Genomic DNA, 20,626 nt, shown 5'->3' with positions numbered 1-20,626 from the left:
TTATTTAGCTCAGAGTTTCACGTCATAAGGGAGTGCCGCACAGCTTTCCCTCATTTCAAAAATTGAAAATAAAATAATTTTAAGATTGTCTAATATGTATTTTTCATTATGGTATTATTGAATCGTGTTGCTCTATTTTAGAAGATCAATTAAATAAAAATAATATCTGTTCAAATTTTTGTATGGTTTTATAATTCTTATTTTTAAGCTATGTGAAATGATAACTCATTTGAACGTATCAATTTTAAAATAAGATTGAATATTAAGTTAATTAATCTACTTGTTTTTAATTTTGAGAGTGTTGGGGACATATATTTAATATACGCACGATCATCCTTAATCGTTAAAGTTTTTAGATCGATTGTTCAATATGATATCAAAATAGATAAATGTATTAAGTTTAAATTTAATTGTCACTCATTTAATAAACTTGTGTATGTGTAAAATTTTGATGAGAAAAAAAATCACCTATTCATTAAAAGTCGTAAAAATTATACATTTATCTCTCTCTAACAACTTAAATTTCTGTATCAATTGATTTTATATTGAATCTTTAAATTTTATAGCCATTTAAGTTTGAAAAAGTCCAAGACATTCTTTCCATTAGTAGGGTATCATTAATGCATTGGGTACTTGGACTGTGGTATGTAACTGCACTCACATGTAGTGTTTTCCCTGTCACTGCCCCAATCATGCCTTGACTTTGCGTGTATTCTTTACTTCTTATTTCTTACCAAAACTTTGACCACCACCCCCCTTCAATCATGGATAGATAATACTTCTTGATTTTGAATTTTAGGGTATCCAAAATTGCAATGAAATAACTTGAATATTGTCCAGAAGAATAGAAAACATCGACAAAAGTTATCGACCAAGTATAACATAATATAATATTGGTGATGTTCGCAAGTTTAAATACAAAGATACATTATATGTTTGAGAATCAACGAGTTATATGCATCGAGCACAACTTATTTTTTTATGGGTTCTTTAATTTTGTAACCCTTCCTCCAATTTTTGTGAAAATTCAATTTCTAACAGACTACAAACTTGTACGATGACAACATTTTGGAAAATTGCAATTGAAAAATCTCAATCATTCTCAACGTGGGTCGTGTATTAAATTCCCTTTTTGACGAGAGGTGGACCGGCCAACCACAATGGTAGGCAGTCTTATAAAGCATTTGAAAATGTGAATTTTCAATGATCTTGTTTAGACAATTAAGATATGTTCACATTCTTGTAATAGACTACTTGTATATGATATTTCCTACCACTTGACACAGCTTCCAGCCAAGTTCCGATTGATAAACAAGAACCAAGTATATAAGTTTCTAACACATAACATGCACGTATGATTGTGTTGCACATCTCTCCAGTCTAAATTATTTTTGTTGATCTCATTTTTTTTAGGGGTGACGTGGTCAACAGATCTTGATTCCTCTCGCATACACGTAGCATCTTCCTACACACTTAAACAAATCGTTAGATCACTTGGCCTTCTTCGATAGTGGGGAATGTAGCAACAAGCACTCGATGGTCAAGTCAGTTAATATAAGTAGTTTGGAGTACAATGTTGTTGACACATAAAAATTCAGCCTAAATCGAATGGCCCAAGGAATGAAGCCCAATTGGAGGATCCCCAAATCAGATAGCCCAAAGAATGAAGCCCAATCAGACAATTTAGGATGAAGGCCCAAATAGGGAGGCCCGTGAACGCGGTAACACCATCGCCCAAGTTTGCAAGTCGCCCAGGATCTGAGCGAATGAAATGCCATGCAGTCGTCCAGAGCTGCTACGCTATTCTCGCCCAAATCTTCGAATCGCCCAAGGTGTTAGCAAACATGAAGTGTTATAGTTATCAAGAAGCGCAGTTATCAAAGCAGTTATTAAGCAACCCTATCACGTTCCACGATTCAAGGAATTTAATTGAAAACGGTTGAACGACAAAGAGTAATGACAGCAGTTAGAAAAGGCAGTTCCATGACAAGTTGGCCATTACGAGGAAAGTGGGCAGTTATAGAATGATCAAACAGTTTTTAGGCGGTTGATCACAAAGAGATCATCCAGGGAGTATAAAAGGGAGAAAAGACATAGAGCAAAAAGGACCCGGAATCAAAAAACTCTCGAACAGAGAACATGTAATTTTAAATTTCTTAGTTTAGATTTAAACACTTCTTTTAGTAACTCGTGTGCTTGCGCCCCTTGGAGGCATTCTGTTTTTACTTTCTGATTGTAAAGTCATCGCCAATAAAGAACACCCCTTTTTGGGACTTTGTCTCAAGAGGTTTGTCCCTTACACAATCGCCTGATCCCTTTTTAATTGTTAGCGACGAACCCGCGCGAAACAATTTGACACGCCCAGTGGGACGGTGGTGTTTGGTGTTGAAAATACAAAAGGTGAAACAATATGCCTCAGAGATCCGATAAGGAAGCAGCAAGTCAGGGAGGAGTCCAATCTGTGATCAAGCGATATGAGGAGCAGCATGCCTCTCCACGAACAGATGGACAGAATCAAAGCAGTAACAATCGTTACGAACCAATGACAGAGTTGAGTCCTCGAACCATGCGTGCACTACTTGGAGAACTCACACAAGATATCGTTGAACAGGTAAATCTTCGAAGTATTCATAATATGGAAAGATTTTCCCAAAATGGGAATGCATATTATGAAAACATGGCCAAACAACTTAACACTTTGAACGAAATAATGAATAAGTTAGTAGGCCAAATATGTCAACCGGTTATGCCTCTTGCAAATCACTTTCAAATTAGGACAATTGTAGGACATAATCCCTCAGCCCTAAATCCGAATCAAGGGATAGAACCACTTTTTGGTCCCTCTACTTCAAACCAAGGGGGTGGTGCAGTGCCAAATCAGAACAATGGTAGTGGTACGCCTAACTTGGGGGGTAATCCAAATGTAAGAGATAATGTCTTAAACAATGGACAGAATACCCCACGTGTTAATGAGGGAATAGATGTTCAGGCTAATGGTAATGGCCCTAATCATGGTAACTTTGTTGCCAATCAAGGACCAAACATCAGTCCTCATGCAAATCATCCGATTAACCAACCTGTAGGGATTTCATATGATCCCAACGTCATGTTGAGAAATCAGATTATGGAAATCGTACAGGATCAGATGGCTTTTGGGGTGCGTCCTGTCATTAGGCCGACTTACACAAAGTCATATGCTGATTAGTAGACCAAAGCATATCCATGGTCTAGAGGGTATAAAGTGCCAAAATTCTCACTGTTTATCGGTTTAGGAGAGGTGTCTACTCTAGAACACATAGGGCGATTCACATTGCAAAGTGGTGATGTAATTGATTACCATAAAATGAGGCTTTTCCCTAGTTCATTAACAGGAGTAGCTTTCTCTTGGTTTATCAACTTGCCAGCGAACTCTGTTCAAACATGACAACAATTGGAACAATTATTTCACGCTCAATTTTATAAAACTGAGTCTGAGGTCACTTTGGCTGATTTGGCGAATTTACGTCAAATGCCAAACGAATGGGCAGAAAGTTTTCTTCAAAGGTTCAAGATAGCAAGAAGCAAGTGTTTGTACCTTTGACCGAAAAAGAATTTGTCAAAATCGCTCAGGGCTGTTTGAGCTTTGATTTAAAAAAGAAATTCCAAGACAAGGAATTTCCTAACCTTTTCCAGTTGAGTGCGAATGTGATTAGGTATGAACGACTGATAAGAGAAGAAGAGCAGATGAAAAATTCTAGTAAAGGGACATATTACAAAGACCCAAATTTTGACGTTCATACCATCAGCGACGAATCATACGATCAAGTCGAAATGTGTTTGGTCGAATTAGTCAAAGGAGACACGTATACTTGTCCTATAATGACTAAGCTTAGACCATCGGGTAAAGATGAGCCCATGAAAGATGGAAACATAAAAGCTAGAACGTTCTCGTTCGATGTAACCAAAGCTGACCTTATATTTGATAAATTATATAGGGATAAGCAGATAAAGCTGAGCGATAAGCATAAATTGTCAAACCCTAAACAAATTAAGGGTAAAAAATATTGTAAGTGGCATAATGCATGGTCACATTTGACTAACAATTGCTTGGTTTTTCGCCATGTATTGCAGGATGCCATTGAATCAGGACGAATTACGTTCGACAATAAGAAGAAGATGGCAGTGGATGAAAATCCTTTTCCACAGCCACTTGGAGTGAACATGGTGACGTCTGGTTTCAAAAACAAGTTGCCAAAATTAAAGTTGGTCATAGATGATGGAGAAGAAGACCCTGGACCACATCCCAGTGTCTTTGAACGAATTAAGGGGAAAGAGCCAAAAAAGGACGAAGACGTCCTGTGTGCAAGATGTAAAAGAGAAGTGAGTGGGAACACGGAGAAACCAGGGATATGACAGCATCCCCATCGCCCTACTTTCTTACCAAACACTCAGCCTGGTAGAGGGCGAGGTACATGATTCTATAGAGGACCGCCTTTTAAGAGGCAATTCAGACCAGTAGATAATGGGAGAACATTCAGGCCGCAACCTCGTCGGCCAAATGTATGGCATTCGTTCTAGAATAATGCAGGAAGGATAATACCCTTCGATGAGATAACTAGAACCCAACAAAGGCGTTTTCAACGAAACTATGGACGAATGATGAGGTAGCAACAGGGAGTGCCACATCTTAAAGCGCCTAAACTACTCAAGGTAGCCAATCAAAATGTTCTCAAAAATAGTGAAGAGACCGGTACAGATGAATCAATGAAAGAACTGTCAGAAACTTCTTCTGGGAGATCAAAGTTTGAGCGAGACAGAAGGGATGGAGAAGATCCAGATCAGCGCCTTACTATCCAATTCAATACGTTACCTCTTGTCGTGGCTAATAATTACTTACTGGCCAATGAATTCAAGAATAAAGAAGAAGAAGAAGAAGAAGAAGAAAGGGAGGACAACGAAGGAGAGGCTTGCGTGCTGGAATGTGAAGAAGGTCAGACTTCTAGAGAGGCCTACAATGATGAAGAAGATGACGAGATGACAGACATCGAAGAAGAAATCGACCTAGAAGCAGAAAGAAGAAGGAGAGGAGTATCGCACAATACTCTGTTGAAGCAACTACATCGAGAGGGAGTTCACGAAGTAGACTTGTTGGGAGAACCATCTGGGCGTCCTTTTGATTTCTATGTACTGTACAGGACGCCCAAAAGGAAGAAGAGAGTGCCTCGCTCTGAAAAGTATGGATCACCTCCAAGAATAATGCCCCCTCCCACAGGTTAGGTAACTGATGAGGAAGCATTAGAAAATAGTAAGGAGGAAATTCAGGAGACAAAGGCTCAGGGCGATATGCTGCACGTCGACTTATCACAGGGTGATAATTCGACAGAAAACAAGCAGGAAGTAGAAATAGAGGCTACCAAAAAGGTTATTTTTAAACGACCAGCCATGAAATTAACTAAACACTTGAGGCCACTGTACGTTAAAGCTCTAGTTAACGGCATCCCTGTGGCAAAAGTGCTTATCGACAATAAAGCAGCTATAAACACCATTCCATCTAGGATGATGAGGAAATTTGCAAAGACAGAGGGTGACATGATTTCAACAGAAGTCATCCTTACGAGTTTCAATGGAGGAGCAACTTCAGCTAAGGGAGTTAAGCCAGTGGACATAACTATAGGGACAACTACTAGGACCACAATCTTCTTTGTAATAGATGGTCCTACTAGTTACAATGTGTTACTAGGAAGAGATTGGATACACGGAAGTCGCTGTATACCCTCATCGCTCCATCAATCCCTGATTTTTTGGAATAACAAGGGCGAAGCAGAGGTGCTACAGGCCGATCATAGACCTTTTGTCGCAGAAGCAAACTCGATGGAAAAGTTCATGTATGAAGGAAACTATGGACCTGTCAGGATAGTACAAGATGGGGAAGAAACTCAAGTTGTCGCGCAAAGCGAAGAGCCATTTTCAGTGGACGCAGTCACTGAAATGTTCAGACAAATGAGGCCAAATATAGTGGCGCTAGAAGAGCCAGTAATTGGCAAAAGAATAATTAAGGAGTCTTGAATGAGTTCTAAGCAACAAGAGCAAACGACTGATATTCAGGCCTTCAAAACCAAATTAATGGCTTTCAATAAGGAATGCAATGACAAGGCGAAAGAAGAGACAACCCTGAAAGCGCTGAAAGACAAATTAGCAGTATTCAAGTTAGAACAAAGCATTGGCCGAGAAGTCAACAAGGTGGACTGTTTAGAAGAAGAAGTACTTACAAGGAAACTGGACGACGAAGTGATGCAGATCATCAAACCTGGATACGCTCAAGCAAAGACCCTCCGATCAAAGTAAATATTGGCAATGAAGGAGAAGATCGTCCAACATTCATCAGCCAGATGCTCGATCAAGAGGTTAGTGATAAATTAATCGCTTTGCTAAAGGAGTATAAAGATTGTTTTGCTTGGGAATATGAACAAATGCCCGGTTTAGATAGAGACTTGGTGGAACATAGGTTACCAACTAAACCTAATTTTAAACCTCATAGGCAGCCTCTTAGACGTTTTGCTCCTAATGTACTCCCTGAGATTAAGAAAGAGATAGAGCGATTATTGAAAGTAGGCTTTATTAGAATAGCCAGATATGTCGAATGGTTGTCTAATATTATGCCAATACTAAAAAAGAATGGTAAACTAAGGGTGTGCATAGACTTTAGGAATTTAAACATAGCTACACCCAAAGATGAGTATCCAATGCCCACGGTGGATTCTTTAGTAGACTCAACTGCCGGACAAGTCATGTATTCTTTCATGGATGGGTATTCAGGATACAATCAAATTTATATAGTTGAAGAAGACATACACAAAACTGTCTTTAGATGCCCTGGGTCTCTAGGATGTTTTGAATGGGTGGTCATGCCTTTCGGCCTAAAAAATGTAAGAGCAACTTATCAAAGGGCAATGAATTTAATCTTTCATGATATGATAGGCAAGTTTGTTGAAGTGTATGTAGATGACATAGTGGTCAAATTCATTAAAGAAGAGGACCATTTCGAACAGTTAAGATGTTCGTTTGAGCGAATGAAGCAATATAAGCTAAAGTTGAATTCCTTGAAATATGCATTTGGTGTTAATGCAGGGAACTTTCTTGGTTTCTTGGTACACAAAAGAGGGATTGAACTTGATAAAAATAAAGCGAAGGCCATTTTAGAAGCCAAACCATCTAGCAAAAAAAAAAAAGAATTGCAAAGGTTTCTAGGCCAAGTAAACTTTTTAAGACGCTTTATTTCTAACTGTGCAGGGCGAACTAAAGTCTTTTCGCAGCTCTTAAAGCTGAAAAATTAGGAGAATTCGTCTGAAAAGAAGAACATCGAAAGGCTTTTGAAAGTCTGAAGATATATTTATCAGGTCCACCAGTGTTGGTGTCACCAATCTAAGGACGGCCAATGAAAGTGTACGTATCGACTGAGAAAGAATCAATAGTTGGAATGGTCGCACAGGAAGATCAATTTGGTGAAGAAAGGGCAATTTACTACTTAAGTAGACGGTTAACAAAATGTGAATGTAATTACTCTGCTATCGAAAAATTATGTCTTGCATTGTATTTCATATGTACAAAATTCAGGGCTTATTTACGGCCTGTAACCGTTTATTTAATTTCTAAAGTAAATTTAGTTAAGTCTATGTTCTCGCGCCTTATTTTACACCAAAGGATAGGCCTTTGAACATTAGCTTCATCAGAATTCGAGATACAATATATATCTCAAAAGGCAGTCAAAAATCAGGCTTTGGCTAACTTTCGAGTCGATCATCCATGCCTTGACATGCCCGAAGAAATTGAGTTAGAAATCAATTCGTTCAAGCTAAAACCTTGGGTGTTGTATTTCGATGGGTCAAAAACCTCTAAAAGTGCAGGAGTAGGAGTAGCATTGATTAATCCTTTAGGGATTTGCTAAAAGTTTGCGTTCACTTTAAACAGGATGTGCACCAACAATCAGGCCGAATATGAAGCCTTAATCGTAGGCCTAGAACTAATGATAGACATGGGAGTAAAAAAATGTGATCGTTAGGGGCGATTCTCAATTGGTAATTCACCAATTGATTGGTGATTTTAAATGTCAAAGTGATTCCATTATAAGTCAATATGAGATCGCCCAAGAATTGTTAGAAGAATTCGACCAAGTAGAACTTCAATGCGTTAATAGGATATATAACGACGTGGCAAATGAGTTAGCCCAAATGGCCTCAGGGTACTCAAAGGTTTTGAATTGGAAGTCTACTTGTGAGTATAGAACCATATTGCCCGTGACCCAAAGAAGGGCGAGAAGGATTGAATTTCACTGCATACAAGATGGAGATGCAATGGATTGAAGAACAGAGATTAAAAGGTTCCTTAAAGAACCTAATGGAGGGATTAGTAGGAAAATGAAGCTGCGTTTGCTGAACTATACACTAATAGATGAAGAGTTGCTTAAGAAACGTTCTGATGGTGTATTGCTAAAGTGTGTAAGTTTGCAAAAAGTCAGAACGATCATGGCTGAGGTGCACGAAGGGATACGTGGAGCTCATCAAGCTGGCCAAAGGATGAGATGGTTAATTATTAGGAGTGGATATTTTTGGCCAAAGATGAGAGAATTATGCGTTCAGTATGCAAAGAATTGTTTAGCATGCCAAAAGCATAGTCCAATACAAAGGGCGCCAGCACGAGAGATGTCACATATTATTAAACCTTGGCCGTTCAAGGGTTGGGCGATAGACCTGATAGGGAAGATTTATCCCCCATCGTCCAAGCAACATATTTTTGTTATAGTTGCAACCGACTATTTCACCAAGTGGGTAGAGGCGGTACCTTTAAAAGAGATCACCCAAAAGAATGTCATAGAGTTTATCCGTGATCGCATCATTTATAGGTTTGGAATTCCACAAATGTTGATGGTAGATCACGGAACATCTTTGAATGGGGATCAAGTAAACAAATTTTTGAGCGAGTTTGGGGTTAAATTAGTAAACTCCACACCATATTATGCTCAATCCAACGAACAAGCAGAATCTTCTAATAAGATTCTAAAAAATATAATCAGAAAGATGATAGATGAAAATGCCAGAAATTGGCACGAATGTCTGAATAAGGCCTTATGAGCTTATAGAACATCACCTCGGTCAAGTACCAAAATTACTCCTTTCCAACTTACTTATGGACAGGAGGCTATTTTGCCTATGGAAATCAACGTGTAATCGATTAGAGTGTGCTTGCAATATAAGTTAAATAATTATGAGTATACCGAATCACTAGTTCAAAATTTATTGGGTTGGACGAATTAAAGTTGGACGTTTTAGATAGATTGCAAGTTCAAAAATAGAGAATGGCTAAGTTTTATAATAAAAAAGTCATAGCCAAGTTGTTCAGCCTGGGCGAATTAGTTTGGAAGACGATACTCCCTTTGAATAGCAAGGATTCAAAGTACGGGAAGTGGTCGCCCAATTGGGAAGTATCATACAAAGTAAACAGTGTGTTGCCCAATGGAGCATATCATTTGGAAGATTTAGATGGCACCAAGCACGTGAGATTCATCAACGGCAAATATTTGAAAAAATATGTTCCTTCTTTATGGGAAAGTGAACAGATAAAAGTGTAATCAAAACATGTTGAACGATTAGGGATAAAAAGGTTAGAGCGAAATACGTTCAAATAAATTCCTTTATTATCAAACGTTCATTACAAAGTTGCAAGATACAAATAATAGATGCTCTACAAGCTACAATTAAAAGTAAGCTAATTTCCCGGTCGATCGCCGAGTAAGAGGGTGGACTGGCCTCGCACCGCCTTCCTAAATGCATCGCTGCAATGGCGGGCATGAGAAGCACTCTCAGCAAGCAAGGTGGCCTGCAAGCATCCCAAAAATTGCCTTCCATCATCGAACCCCTTGTAAAGAACAAAGAGATGATGGGAAGAACTTTGATGGAAAAAACTTCACTGCTGGCCAAAAAATATTTCTTATATCTCTCATACCAAAGGTGACATCAAAACAAGTAGTAAAATAGGCGGACCAAACAATCCATTTTTACAGACGAAGGTTTTGGATTGATTGTCAGAATGCCAAACAATGGCAACAAATTGGTTTCGAAGAAGAAAATGAAAATGAAAATGAAGATGGAAAGTGCGAAGCATACGTGCATTTATAGGGGGTGGAGATGAAGAGACGGAATATGAGCAGCCACATTCTACCTAGTAAATGAAATTAAGTAGCCAAAAGTCTTGGGAAAAGAGGTGAAAATATCAAGAGAAAATGTGCAAAATTTGAATGCTTGAAGGATTGGCGATTAAAAGACAAACGTCAAATAAATGCACCAGAAGTTAACATAGATGTTCATTAATGATGTACAAGGTTACAAAGGGAAAGTAAAATGCGAAATTCCAAAAAGAAAAAGTTAAGGCATTATATGTCTTAATTACAATCCGCCCCATACCGAACGAATTTTTTCCCTAAGTTTTTCCCAGTCCTCGTTCTGCCGAGAGGAAGTGATGTTCAATTCGGCCACAACGTCATCATCAACTTCCAACTTCTTGTACTGCTCGACCAAAGACTTAGTTCGCTCAATTTCTTGAGAGGCGTTACGCTTTTTAGCAGCCATTCTCGCCTTGCAGTCGTCCATTTTGGTTTGAAGTTCCTTCATCTGAGCAGCCAAACTAGCCATCAAAGAGTCTTCAATCATGACTTCGAAAGAGATTTCTTTCAACTCGTCCTCAACTTTGTTGATCTCCTGACGCTAAGACTCTTTTTCAGATACGGTGCGAAGATATTGAGTACTTTTGGCCTTCAGTTCAACATTCTTGGCCAGCAAGGAGAGGACCTCGGAATGGATAACTTTCAACGTCGCTTTAAAATCAGCAGAAAGATTGAGCGACGGAAGTGTCAGTGCTTGCTCCAACTTCGCATTCAAATGCTCAAGCTTATCCTTATGTCTGGCAGCACTAGCCTTACCAATGTCCGTATCCATGAAGGACACGTACTCAAATATCGACTGCTTGAGGAACTTCATATCTTCCTCTGAAGAAGTAGCAGAACGACTAGATGGAGTAGGGTGAGATGTCTTGACTTGCCCCCAGGAAGCGAACAAGTTTTGGATGGAACGCACAATATTATCAGTATCCTACAAAGAATATTGCCAATACTGAAGATTCTCACTACAACGAACAAGATGGAAATAAAAGTGAAGTAAAGATTACCTCATCAATAATCTTAGAAGATGGCATATCCTCAGCCAAGTCTGCCACCTATGGCTCCACCATTCTCAAGGACTTCCCCTTATCTGAGCGAGAAGATGTTGCCACAACGGGCAGACTCATAGGAGCATCTGCAGAACTCAAAAGCAATAAATCAGAAACCAATAGCACAAGCAAAGGTAAAGCATCAAAAAACTGAATTATCTTCTGTTTCGATGTTTGGGGGGTTGACGCCCTGGGAAGAAGGTGGCTCATCCATTGGTTGTGATGACGATTCTGGGACTGAAGATGTCTCTCTAAGTGTAGTCCCTTCATCAGCTAGTTTGGATGAAATAGCCTCAGCGGAGGATGATGGAGCAGGAGCTGCCGATACCAAAGCCTTTAAAGGAGAGACTGAACTTTTCTTAAAAGTCCAAATAAATCATCAGCACACAGAAAAATTTCAAGTATGGAAAAGTATGCTTGTGAGTAAACCAATTTAATTACCTTTCTCCTGATAATAAGAGGGGTATCATCATCATCATCATCATCAACATCATCCTCCAGAATGGGAGATGCTGAGGCTGGCCGTTTGCGACTCGAGGCACTTTTGGTTGCAGTAGGCTTGGCAGGGAGAGAAGAAGATGGACGAACAGACTGTTTAGCGCGACGAGGAGGAGAAGGACTCCGGATGGACAAAGGAGTGACTAAAACAGGAGGAGGGGAAGAAATGTTTGGCTGGTCCAGTGAATGAAAGGCACGATTGGCATCAGTCGCAAACAATCTACGCTTCATTGACGGCCAGAGCTGTTCAAAAAGGGGATGGATGGCACGACTAAAATTGAAGGGGGCTAATGAAAAATGGCTCGTCAGAAGAAGATTGTGAGCATTTATAACCTCTGCCTTCGCCTTATTAATAATATGGAGCCGGTCTATCAAGTTCCTTGAATAGCAAGGAGGAACAGACCAAGTTTGGCCGAAACCAAGTTGGCGAGCAAAAAATTGGGGAGTATATATTTCTACCCCTGCCTTGGCATTGGTCCTAGTCAAAATATCATGAAATAACTCCATCCCGGTTAAAAATGGATCCAAATGAGCAGAAAGGTGCTTGCGCTGTCTATAGTGGAGGGAGGATGCACATAGTCTGGAGTCAAAAAGGGAGGAAAAGGAAAGAAGGAAGGGATTGAATCCAAAGAATAAAAAAATGAAAAAAAATCCCTTCTAGACATATTTACAGGAGCCAGGGGCTCAATGGCTAGCCCATAGCAGCTAGCAGAAGGACGAGAAATTGATGGAGCACCAAACAATGAAAAATAGGATCTCAACCACATTTGAGTGAACCAAAGAGGTCCACTGCCAGTAGGAGATGCACCATTCTTCAATTGAATTTGAAGAGAAGTCATGCCTCTATAGAGGGCAGCCAAAAAGAAAGAACATAAATTAGAGGCCTGCCACGCGCCAATTCGTGCGCTATGGGTAAATAGCTCAGGGAGAGCTTTATGCTTGGCACACACAAAACATATTTACAAAGACAAACCAGAAGAAAGGCCACTCGCTCAGTATGGGAAGACTTAGCGCTCGAATGGTTATGAAGGGTTTGCAGGCTTGAATAAGACTCGGTGAGGTTTTTACCAAACTTTGGGGCGCCATCAGAAACCAAGATACCAGGAAAAATGATATCACCCAAAGGTGGCAGATTCACTAGGGCCCCAACATCCTTTAAAGTAATAGACATGGGGCCAAGAGGGAAAACAAAGATATTATATTCAGAAGACCAAAAACTTAAAGCGATCGAAAAAAGTGCTGAATCAAAAATAGGGGGTTGAAGAGAGATTTCTAACAAATCAGAAATCCTAGCATTATCAAAAAGTGTCTTAGTAGGACCATGGTCTACAAGGCAAGCATGCCACCTACGGAAAACTACGTCAGATTTGGGTCAAGTGCGAATACCTCTTTCGCGAAGTGGCCCCAGCGGCAGAGAGTTTAGAAATGGAGGGCCTTGAGTACAAGAAAACAGCTAGCCCACCGCCACTTGTTCGATTGCCTTTCCATTGTTGAAGAAAGGACCTAGGTAGAACTCATTGAGTTCGACATTGGCAGGTGCGAGAAAGTTCGGAGTTATGTATGGACGATTAAGAAGTTTCTGAAAGTCTTCAAAACTAAAGGAGTCGCCAAATCGAGATTGTGAAGTAGCCATTAGGGACGAAATGGAGTTTTTCAGAGTTACGTAGCAGGGAAGCAAAGAGATGAACAGTAAAAATGTGAGAGAGAAGTGCGGAAAAGTGAGGCATGATTTAATGGTGCAGTGAAATGACGTATTTGGGGGTTATAAGGGTTTGCAAAACGTCGCACCTTTTCAAAGCTATGGAAGAAAACAATGATTGAAATTTTTGGGAGTTTCGAATGTTGTTGGAAACACAAAAGTGAATATGACAAAATTTAATAATTGGTATTAATTCTGCCATATTGGGGGGGTAATTGTTGACACATAAAAATTCAGCCCAAATCGAACGGTCCAAGGAATGAAGCCCAATTGGAGGATCCCCAAATCAGATAGCCCAAAGAATGAAGCTCAATCAGACAATTCAGGATGAAGGCCCAAATAGGGAGGCCCATGAACGCGGTAACACCATCGCTCAAGCTTGCAAGTCGCCCAGGATCTGAGCGAATGGAATGCCATGTAGTCACCCAGAGCTGCTACTCTATTCTTGCCCAAATCTTCGAGTCGCCCAAGGTCTTAGCAAACATGAAGTGTTATAGTTATCAAGAAGCGCAGTTATCAAAGCAGTTGTTAAGCAGCCCTATCACGTTTCACGATTCAAGGAATTCAATTGAAAACGGTTAAACGACAAAGAGTAATGGCAGCAGTTAGAAAAGACAGTTCCATGACAAGTTGGCCATTACGAGGAAAGTGGGCAGTTAGAACGATCAAGCAGTTTTTAGGCGGTTGATCACAAAGAGATCATCCAGGGAGTATAAAAGGGAGAAAAGACATAGAGCAAAAAAGACCCGGAATCAAAAAACTCTCGAACAGAGAACATGTAATTTTAAATTTCTTAGTTTAGATTTAAACACTTCTTTCAGTAACTCGTGTGCTTGCGCCCCTTGGAGGCATTCTGTTTTTACTTTCTGATTGTAAAGTCATCGCCAATAAAGAACACCCCTTTTTGGGACTTTGTCTCAAAATGTTTGTCCCTTACACAATCGTCTAATCCCTTTTTAATTGTTAGCGACGAACCCGCGCGAAACAGATGTGTTAAAAATGGGAGCCACAATAAAAGGGGTTCAAATCTGGGAGTATTTAGAGAACAATGAAAGAGCTAAGTTATAATTGATTATATAAGATTACATTACCTTTAAACGACATTAAGTGCAAGCTTTAACAATAAAAAATGTGGAATGATAATCATGTGATGAAAAGACACGTGATCTCATCTTAATAGTTGAGGCGCCTTGTCACAGACGTCATTCTATCAATCCTAAACTCGAGTGCACTTCATGCTCCTGACCATTAACCACCCTATGACCTATGACCTATGTCCGACGTGCAAATAGTAGACTTAACAAGTTGACTCGATAGAATGACTCCTATAAATATGTCACATCAATCTTTAATGAAAGATCTTTTCAAAAATGTGCCTCATATGCTCAGAGGTCATTCGCCTTAGATTGGTGTTGTAGCGCTTCACATTGCCTCTCCTTTTCTATATGGAGGTTCGACCTTTATATAGGGTTCAGCTTCTACATAGGGGTTTGATGAATTATATCACTTCGACTATTAAAAGGCCTCGCCTCATCCTCGACATCTACATGGAAGTTTGGCTAGGTCATTGTAAGATAGTGATGTGGAGTGCAGGCCTGATTTTGTTTGCTAGTTTTCAGAGCTAATTAAAAGAGGTGTAACAGTTGTATCTAAACGTATGAGTCAGTTGGGTTTTTTCTTAACAAAACTTGATAAATGCATATTTTTAAAAAATTGAGTGATGATGTGACCAATGTTCAAATCTTTTGTCTGACTCTATATCAGGTTAAGCTTTAAATATTTATAGTCTCCTTAAAAAGCTTGCATGATTGAATATGTATAATTATTATTTATTTAAATCTTATCTTCAACTTTGCATCCTTAAGTTTGAAATAAAATAAGCGCGTACAGAAACATAAATCTATTATAAATATATTCATATAAAAGAGTTATAGCTGTCACATAGGATAATGCTTAGCACCACAAAGGCCAAATAACATTACTCTTAGGGTTTGATAATTGACGTAACATTTCAAAACATCAGCTTTGTTAAAAAGAATAACATTCTCTTATGCGTTAATTATAATTTTGATATTTAATGAATGAGAGATTTATCATTAGAGAATCTTCAACTCATGACACTAAAGTAACGCAACTTTTACATAAAAATGGTGCAACTTTTACACTTTTTATTTAGCCATCTCGAACTTACTACATCAAATTTTAATAATGGATTCTTTATTTTCTTTTTCTTTTTTAATTCTCAACAATTAATTTAGTTAAAAAAAATTACGAATTATATTATTAAATTAAAAAAATTAATTAACTAAAATATTGTATTATTATAAAGTAAAAAAGCATTACACTTAGTACCACGATTAAAGATATTACATTTAACATCACAATATAAATAAATTATAAATATAGTTATTTATTACTTTAAATGTTAACAAAAATAATAATTAAATTAAAATAAAGTTAAAATATTAAATAATAAAATAATATAATAGAAATTAAAAATTTTTCTAGGGTAAAATTAATGACAAAAAGGTAAATAAGAAAAAACTTCGTTGTAATGATATGAATTTGGGTTGGATGAAATTTTTACACCAATTTGACGAATAACAATTGGAGATTCCTTCAATACAGACTGACTATTAGATATACCATTATTCCCGAAACCTTATTTTTTTTCTCATAATTATATTAATTAGATAGGCAGAGTAAACTAAGATCAATGCTTTACTGTATAAAAACTGAGATCAGACCTAACATATACACAACATAACCGAGAGAGAAAAAAAAAATTACATATTTTCCAGCATTTTATAATGAGTGTAAAACTGAATTGTCTCCACTGACATAAACAACTCTAAAGACGTCGTACTTTACATCCAAAGGAATTCCACCAAAATAAGGAAGAATCGTGTTTCGATTATCCGAGTTCAAAATGTAAGAGTAGCAGAACTGGAGAGATTTCCACACAAAAAGACCAACAATTCTTGGCATAGTTTGAGATTTCAAGCAAATTCCAGCAGTTGCACCTTCCATTTTCAGAAAACGGTCTTTGAATATAGCTGAACATGCATAAGAAAACGTGTTTTCATTCCCCGAAATTGTGGCAGAACTCAGAGAGATAATATCGCCATTGAAGAATTTTGCTGCTGGAGAACCATCTTTTGATTCACCAGCGTATGCATCAAAGAAACTGCTGTCAATTAAGATGGCCATGCTTCCTACATTTGTTAACATGGAAATCTGACAAGGAAGAACAAAATCTATTAATCATGGACTTTCTCAAAATCCTCGTAAATAATCAAAGGAACTAAATAGTTATAAAATAAGTGCTACTTACCATAGCTGTATTTATTAATTGCTTATTTTCATTAGATCTCTTCATCCATGCTCCATACCATACTATCTGTAGTAAACATCAACAGTTCAAGCTAAAAGAGAGTCGGGATTTATTCGATCAATTATAAGGATCTAAAGTCAGGTATTGTACAAATAATTTTTAAGAAAGAAAACGTACCATGTTCCCATGAATACTTCTAAAGATTGCGCTGTGAACACAACCAAGATTCTCTGTACAAAGGGAAAACTGCTTTAACGCCTCGACTAGATCATCAACAAACACAACCGTTGGTCGGAAGACAAGAAAACTTATGTCCAAATTCCTATTATTGAAAGGCACAAAGCAAGCCATTATCACTTTTCTTGATCTCCTTCTCGTAAATTAATTTCCCTTTTCTCTCTCTCTATATTCGGGAAAAAAAAAATATGGGAGAAGAATGATAATTAAAGACAGCATTTGATGTTGGAAACATGAGGGCTTTGAATTTCAAACAAGGAATGTAAGAATTGGGTTGGTCTTATTTGGCTTCTTTTTAGGACCAAAAACTTTGAAGAATTGAGGAAAGCTAAAAACATAGACCACGAGAGTCTTGAATGTTGACTACGTTATAATATGGAAAACAAATTATCAATTCCTTTTTGACTTTTAGTATAAATTTATGATAAATTAAAGTATTATATGTTTTATGATTTGAATTCATTGTAGTGAATTATAGAGACGTAGTTGAACAACTTCAAAGACTTTCATTCTTTTTATAGTTAAAGTGTACTCCATTTTTCTTCTATCGTAATTCTCAGTTTTGAATGTCTTTTTTTCATAAAACAACCATTGTTAGTGTAATGGTAAAATACTTTTACATGGCCAATCAACACAATTTGCTCATAATAACATTTTCACAATTTTGAATAATTGATTAGAGAAAACAAAAGGGGAAAATTGCACTAAAAGGTGAGGGATGGTGGCGGTAGAAGAAAAACAGAGTTCTTTCAGGGAAATATTTCTTTTGACTTATCTTTGTTCAGGAAAAAAAATAAATTGGAGGATTACAATGAAAGAAAGAGCAAAAAATAAAATAAAAATTTTTTTTTAATTTTAAAACCCCCCCCCCCCCCCAAAAAAAAAAAAAAAAACTCTTGACTAAATTCATTAATTTAGTTTAATTATTCGAGGTCACATATCAGAGCCAGAGTGCATAATGTAATATGACATAAAAAATATGGTCATTTCTGTCCCATCCTTGTCTCATAAGGAATTTTTGAGAATCGACATGGAAAGCAGATTAAAAAAATTCTCGTTTATAGTCATGCTTGTTTGTTTATTTACTTTAAATATTTTTAATATGATTGAAAAAAATATAAAATGAAAAAATAATCGAAATGGAGACTATGATTCCTGTTCCATCGCAGGGTAACGTGGGACCAAGCAAGATCGGGTGGTGCAATTTTTCCATCCCTGGACAATATCATCAATTGCCATAAGCGGTATCCATTATTGCTTATGTGAATGCTTGAACATATATATACTGGCCATAGCCCATTGTTAATAATTGCTATTATTGGGCTGGCCCGAGAGGATTTGTTGTACCTTGAAATTTGAAGGCCCCTTAATTCAAAGATTACTAGTTTAGAAGAAAAAGTTTCAGCTTCAGTCTCCAAACATTTCCCATTATGGTACTTGAATCCCCAATCTAAGTTTCTTGATTATCAAATCCCAAATTTCTGTACACGCAATTTTCTCTAACATTATCGTAAAGATCCTAACTTTGACCGCGATTCCGTTCGATTGCACCGTCGTAAGCTCCGATCTCTTTTTGTAATTATCTGTTAAAAAAAAGTATAAGAAATTCGTTTACTGCATTTTGATTCACCGAAATGCCATTTAATTCCAATGCTCGTAACAAAATCAGAGAAACCCTAATTAGAACTCGCCAATTCAGTAAGTTTATTTGGTTTGGGGACAATTTTCATGAATGCCCACTTACTTGTAATGTAGTTATTGCATATTTTTCGTCACAATCGTGTAAAAGCCCGAACTTTACTTCAGTTTTGAACCCTAAAGTTTGTGGGCAGTCTCTGGAAAGAGATGGCGTTGAATATGGATATGTTGGGAATAGAGAAAAGGGTTTTAAAGAATGTAGAATTTCAATTTCAGATGGACTTCTTGATAAGAGTGGAGAAAAATCTAACCTTGATATAGTGGGCGAATCTGTAGAGTCCAACAAAGGAGGGGAGAATGAGGGGGACAGTGAAATTGAATTAAGGGTTTTGAATTCATATAATAGGAATAGAAATCAAAGTGAAGTTTGTAGAAGTATTGAGGGGGATGAAGATGAATCAAGACACCCACTAGTTAAAGAAGTTCGTAGGATAATTGATTTTCGTGCAGCATGGACTCCGAAGCTTGAAGGGGAGTTGAGGCACTTGTTGAGAAGTTTGAAGCCTAGGCAAGTTTGTGCTGTACTGAGGACTTTGTCTGATGAAAGGGTTGCTTTGAAGTTCTTTTATTGGGCAGATCGTCAATGGCGGTACAGGCACGATCCAATTGTGTATTATGCAATGCTTCAAGTTCTTAGTAAGACTAAGTTGTGTCAGGGGGCTAAGCGGGTGCTTCAGCTTATGGTAAAGAGGAAGATTGAGTGCGGGCCTGAAGATTTTGGTTGTGTAATGGTTTCTTTTAGTAGGGCTGGGCATATTAGGAAAGCTATGCAGGTATTAACTCTGATGCAAAAAGCAGGAGTAGAACTTGATCTGTCCATATGCAATACTGCAATTTATGTTCTGGTGAAAGGCCATAAGTTGGAGAAGGCATTGAAGTTCTTGGAAAGAATGCAAGTTATTGGGATGAAACCTGATGTCATTACGTATAATTGTTTGATCAAGGGTTACTGCGATGTACATCGACTTGAAAGTGCAATGGAGCTGATCGCAGAAATGCCCTTCAAGGGTTGCTCCCCGGATAAAGTTAGTTACTATACCGTGATGGGATTTCTCTGCAAGGAAAAAAGGATCGATGAAGTGAGAGGGTTGATGGAGAAGATGCTGAAGGATAGTAAATTGTTGCCCGACCAGGTTACTTACAACACCATTATTCATATGCTTTCCAAGTATCTTCATGCAGATGAGGCATTAGGATTTCTAAGAGAAGCAGAAGAAAGAGGGTTATTTATTGATAAGGTTGAGTACAGTGCAGTAATAGATTGCTTCTGTCAAAAGGGGAGGATGGATAGAGCAAAAGAACTTGTGAATGAAATGATCTCAAAAGGATGCACTCCTGATGTTGTGACATATACGGCTGTTGTGAATGGGTTTTGTAAAGTTGGAGAGCTTGATCATGCTAAAAAGTTACTTCAGCAGATGTACAAGCATGGTTGTAAGCCAAACTGTGTATCATATACAGCATTGTTAAATGGCCTTTGTAGGAGTGGGAATTCAACAGAAGCAAGGGAGATGATGAACATGAGCGAGGAGGAATGGTGGACCCCGAATGCAGTGACATATAGTGTGTTAATGCATGGATTTCGTCGAGAAGGGAAGCTGTCTGAGGCATGTGATTTGGCCCGGGAAATGATCAGTAAGGGCTTTTTTCCTACTCCGGTTGAAATTAACCTCTTGATTCAATCTCTCTGTCGAGAAGACAGAGCAAGCGAAGCGAGAAAATTTATGGAGGAGTGTCTGAATAAAGGGTGTGCTGTCAATGTGGTAAACTTTACTACTGTCATTCATGGATTCTGTCAAATGGGTGACTTAGAGGCTGCTGTATCTGTCTTTGATGACATGTATTTAAGTAACAAACACCCTGATGTTGTTACATATACAACAGTTATTGATGCATTGGGACGGAAAGGTAGAGTGGAAGAA

The 20,626-nt window shown here is 38.1% G+C and overlaps 2 protein-coding genes across 2 annotated transcripts; one reads left to right on the top strand and one right to left on the bottom strand.

Annotated features, from left to right (window-relative positions):
- Nucleotides 1–16,138: 16,138 nt before the first annotated feature.
- LOC111410943 lies at nucleotides 16,139–17,302 on the bottom strand. Its single transcript, XM_023041535.1, has 3 exons — nucleotides 16,947–17,302; nucleotides 16,770–16,835; nucleotides 16,139–16,672 (listed from the first exon to the last, which is right to left on the bottom strand). Exons 1-3 carry the CDS (start codon nucleotides 17,118–17,120, stop codon nucleotides 16,241–16,243), a joined length of 672 nt encoding a protein of 223 aa, XP_022897303.1. The 5' UTR covers nucleotides 17,121–17,302; the 3' UTR covers nucleotides 16,139–16,240.
- Nucleotides 17,303–18,392: 1,090 nt separating this feature from the next.
- LOC111411136 (pentatricopeptide repeat-containing protein At1g62914, mitochondrial) lies at nucleotides 18,393–20,626 on the top strand (the record flags this gene model as incomplete). The annotated part of the gene is made up of 1 exon (XM_023041697.1): nucleotides 18,393–20,626. A coding segment is annotated over exon 1 (1,986 nt), but the record flags the coding sequence as incomplete, so codon positions are not given.

Source organism: Olea europaea, chromosome 15 (genome assembly GCF_002742605.1).
Source record: "Olea europaea var. sylvestris chromosome 15, O_europaea_v1, whole genome shotgun sequence".
Classification (NCBI taxonomy): Eukaryota; Viridiplantae; Streptophyta; class Magnoliopsida; order Lamiales; family Oleaceae; genus Olea; species Olea europaea.
The sequence above is the reverse complement of the archived record's forward strand: the minus strand, read 5'-3'. Positions and strand labels throughout refer to the sequence as shown.

Excerpts from the sequence above, each read along its gene's own strand:
- LOC111410943 (XM_023041535.1), bottom strand. The coding sequence starts at position 17,120 with ATGGCTTGCTTTGTGCCTTTCAATAATAGGAATTTGGACATAAGTTTT. Across the intron at positions 16,836-16,946 it reads GAAGTATTCATGGGAACATG|ATAGTATGGTATGGAGCATG; the intron begins GTACGTTTTCTT and ends TGTTTACTACAG. Across the intron at positions 16,673-16,769 it reads AATTAATAAATACAGCTATG|ATTTCCATGTTAACAAATGT; the intron begins GTAAGTAGCACT and ends CTTCCTTGTCAG.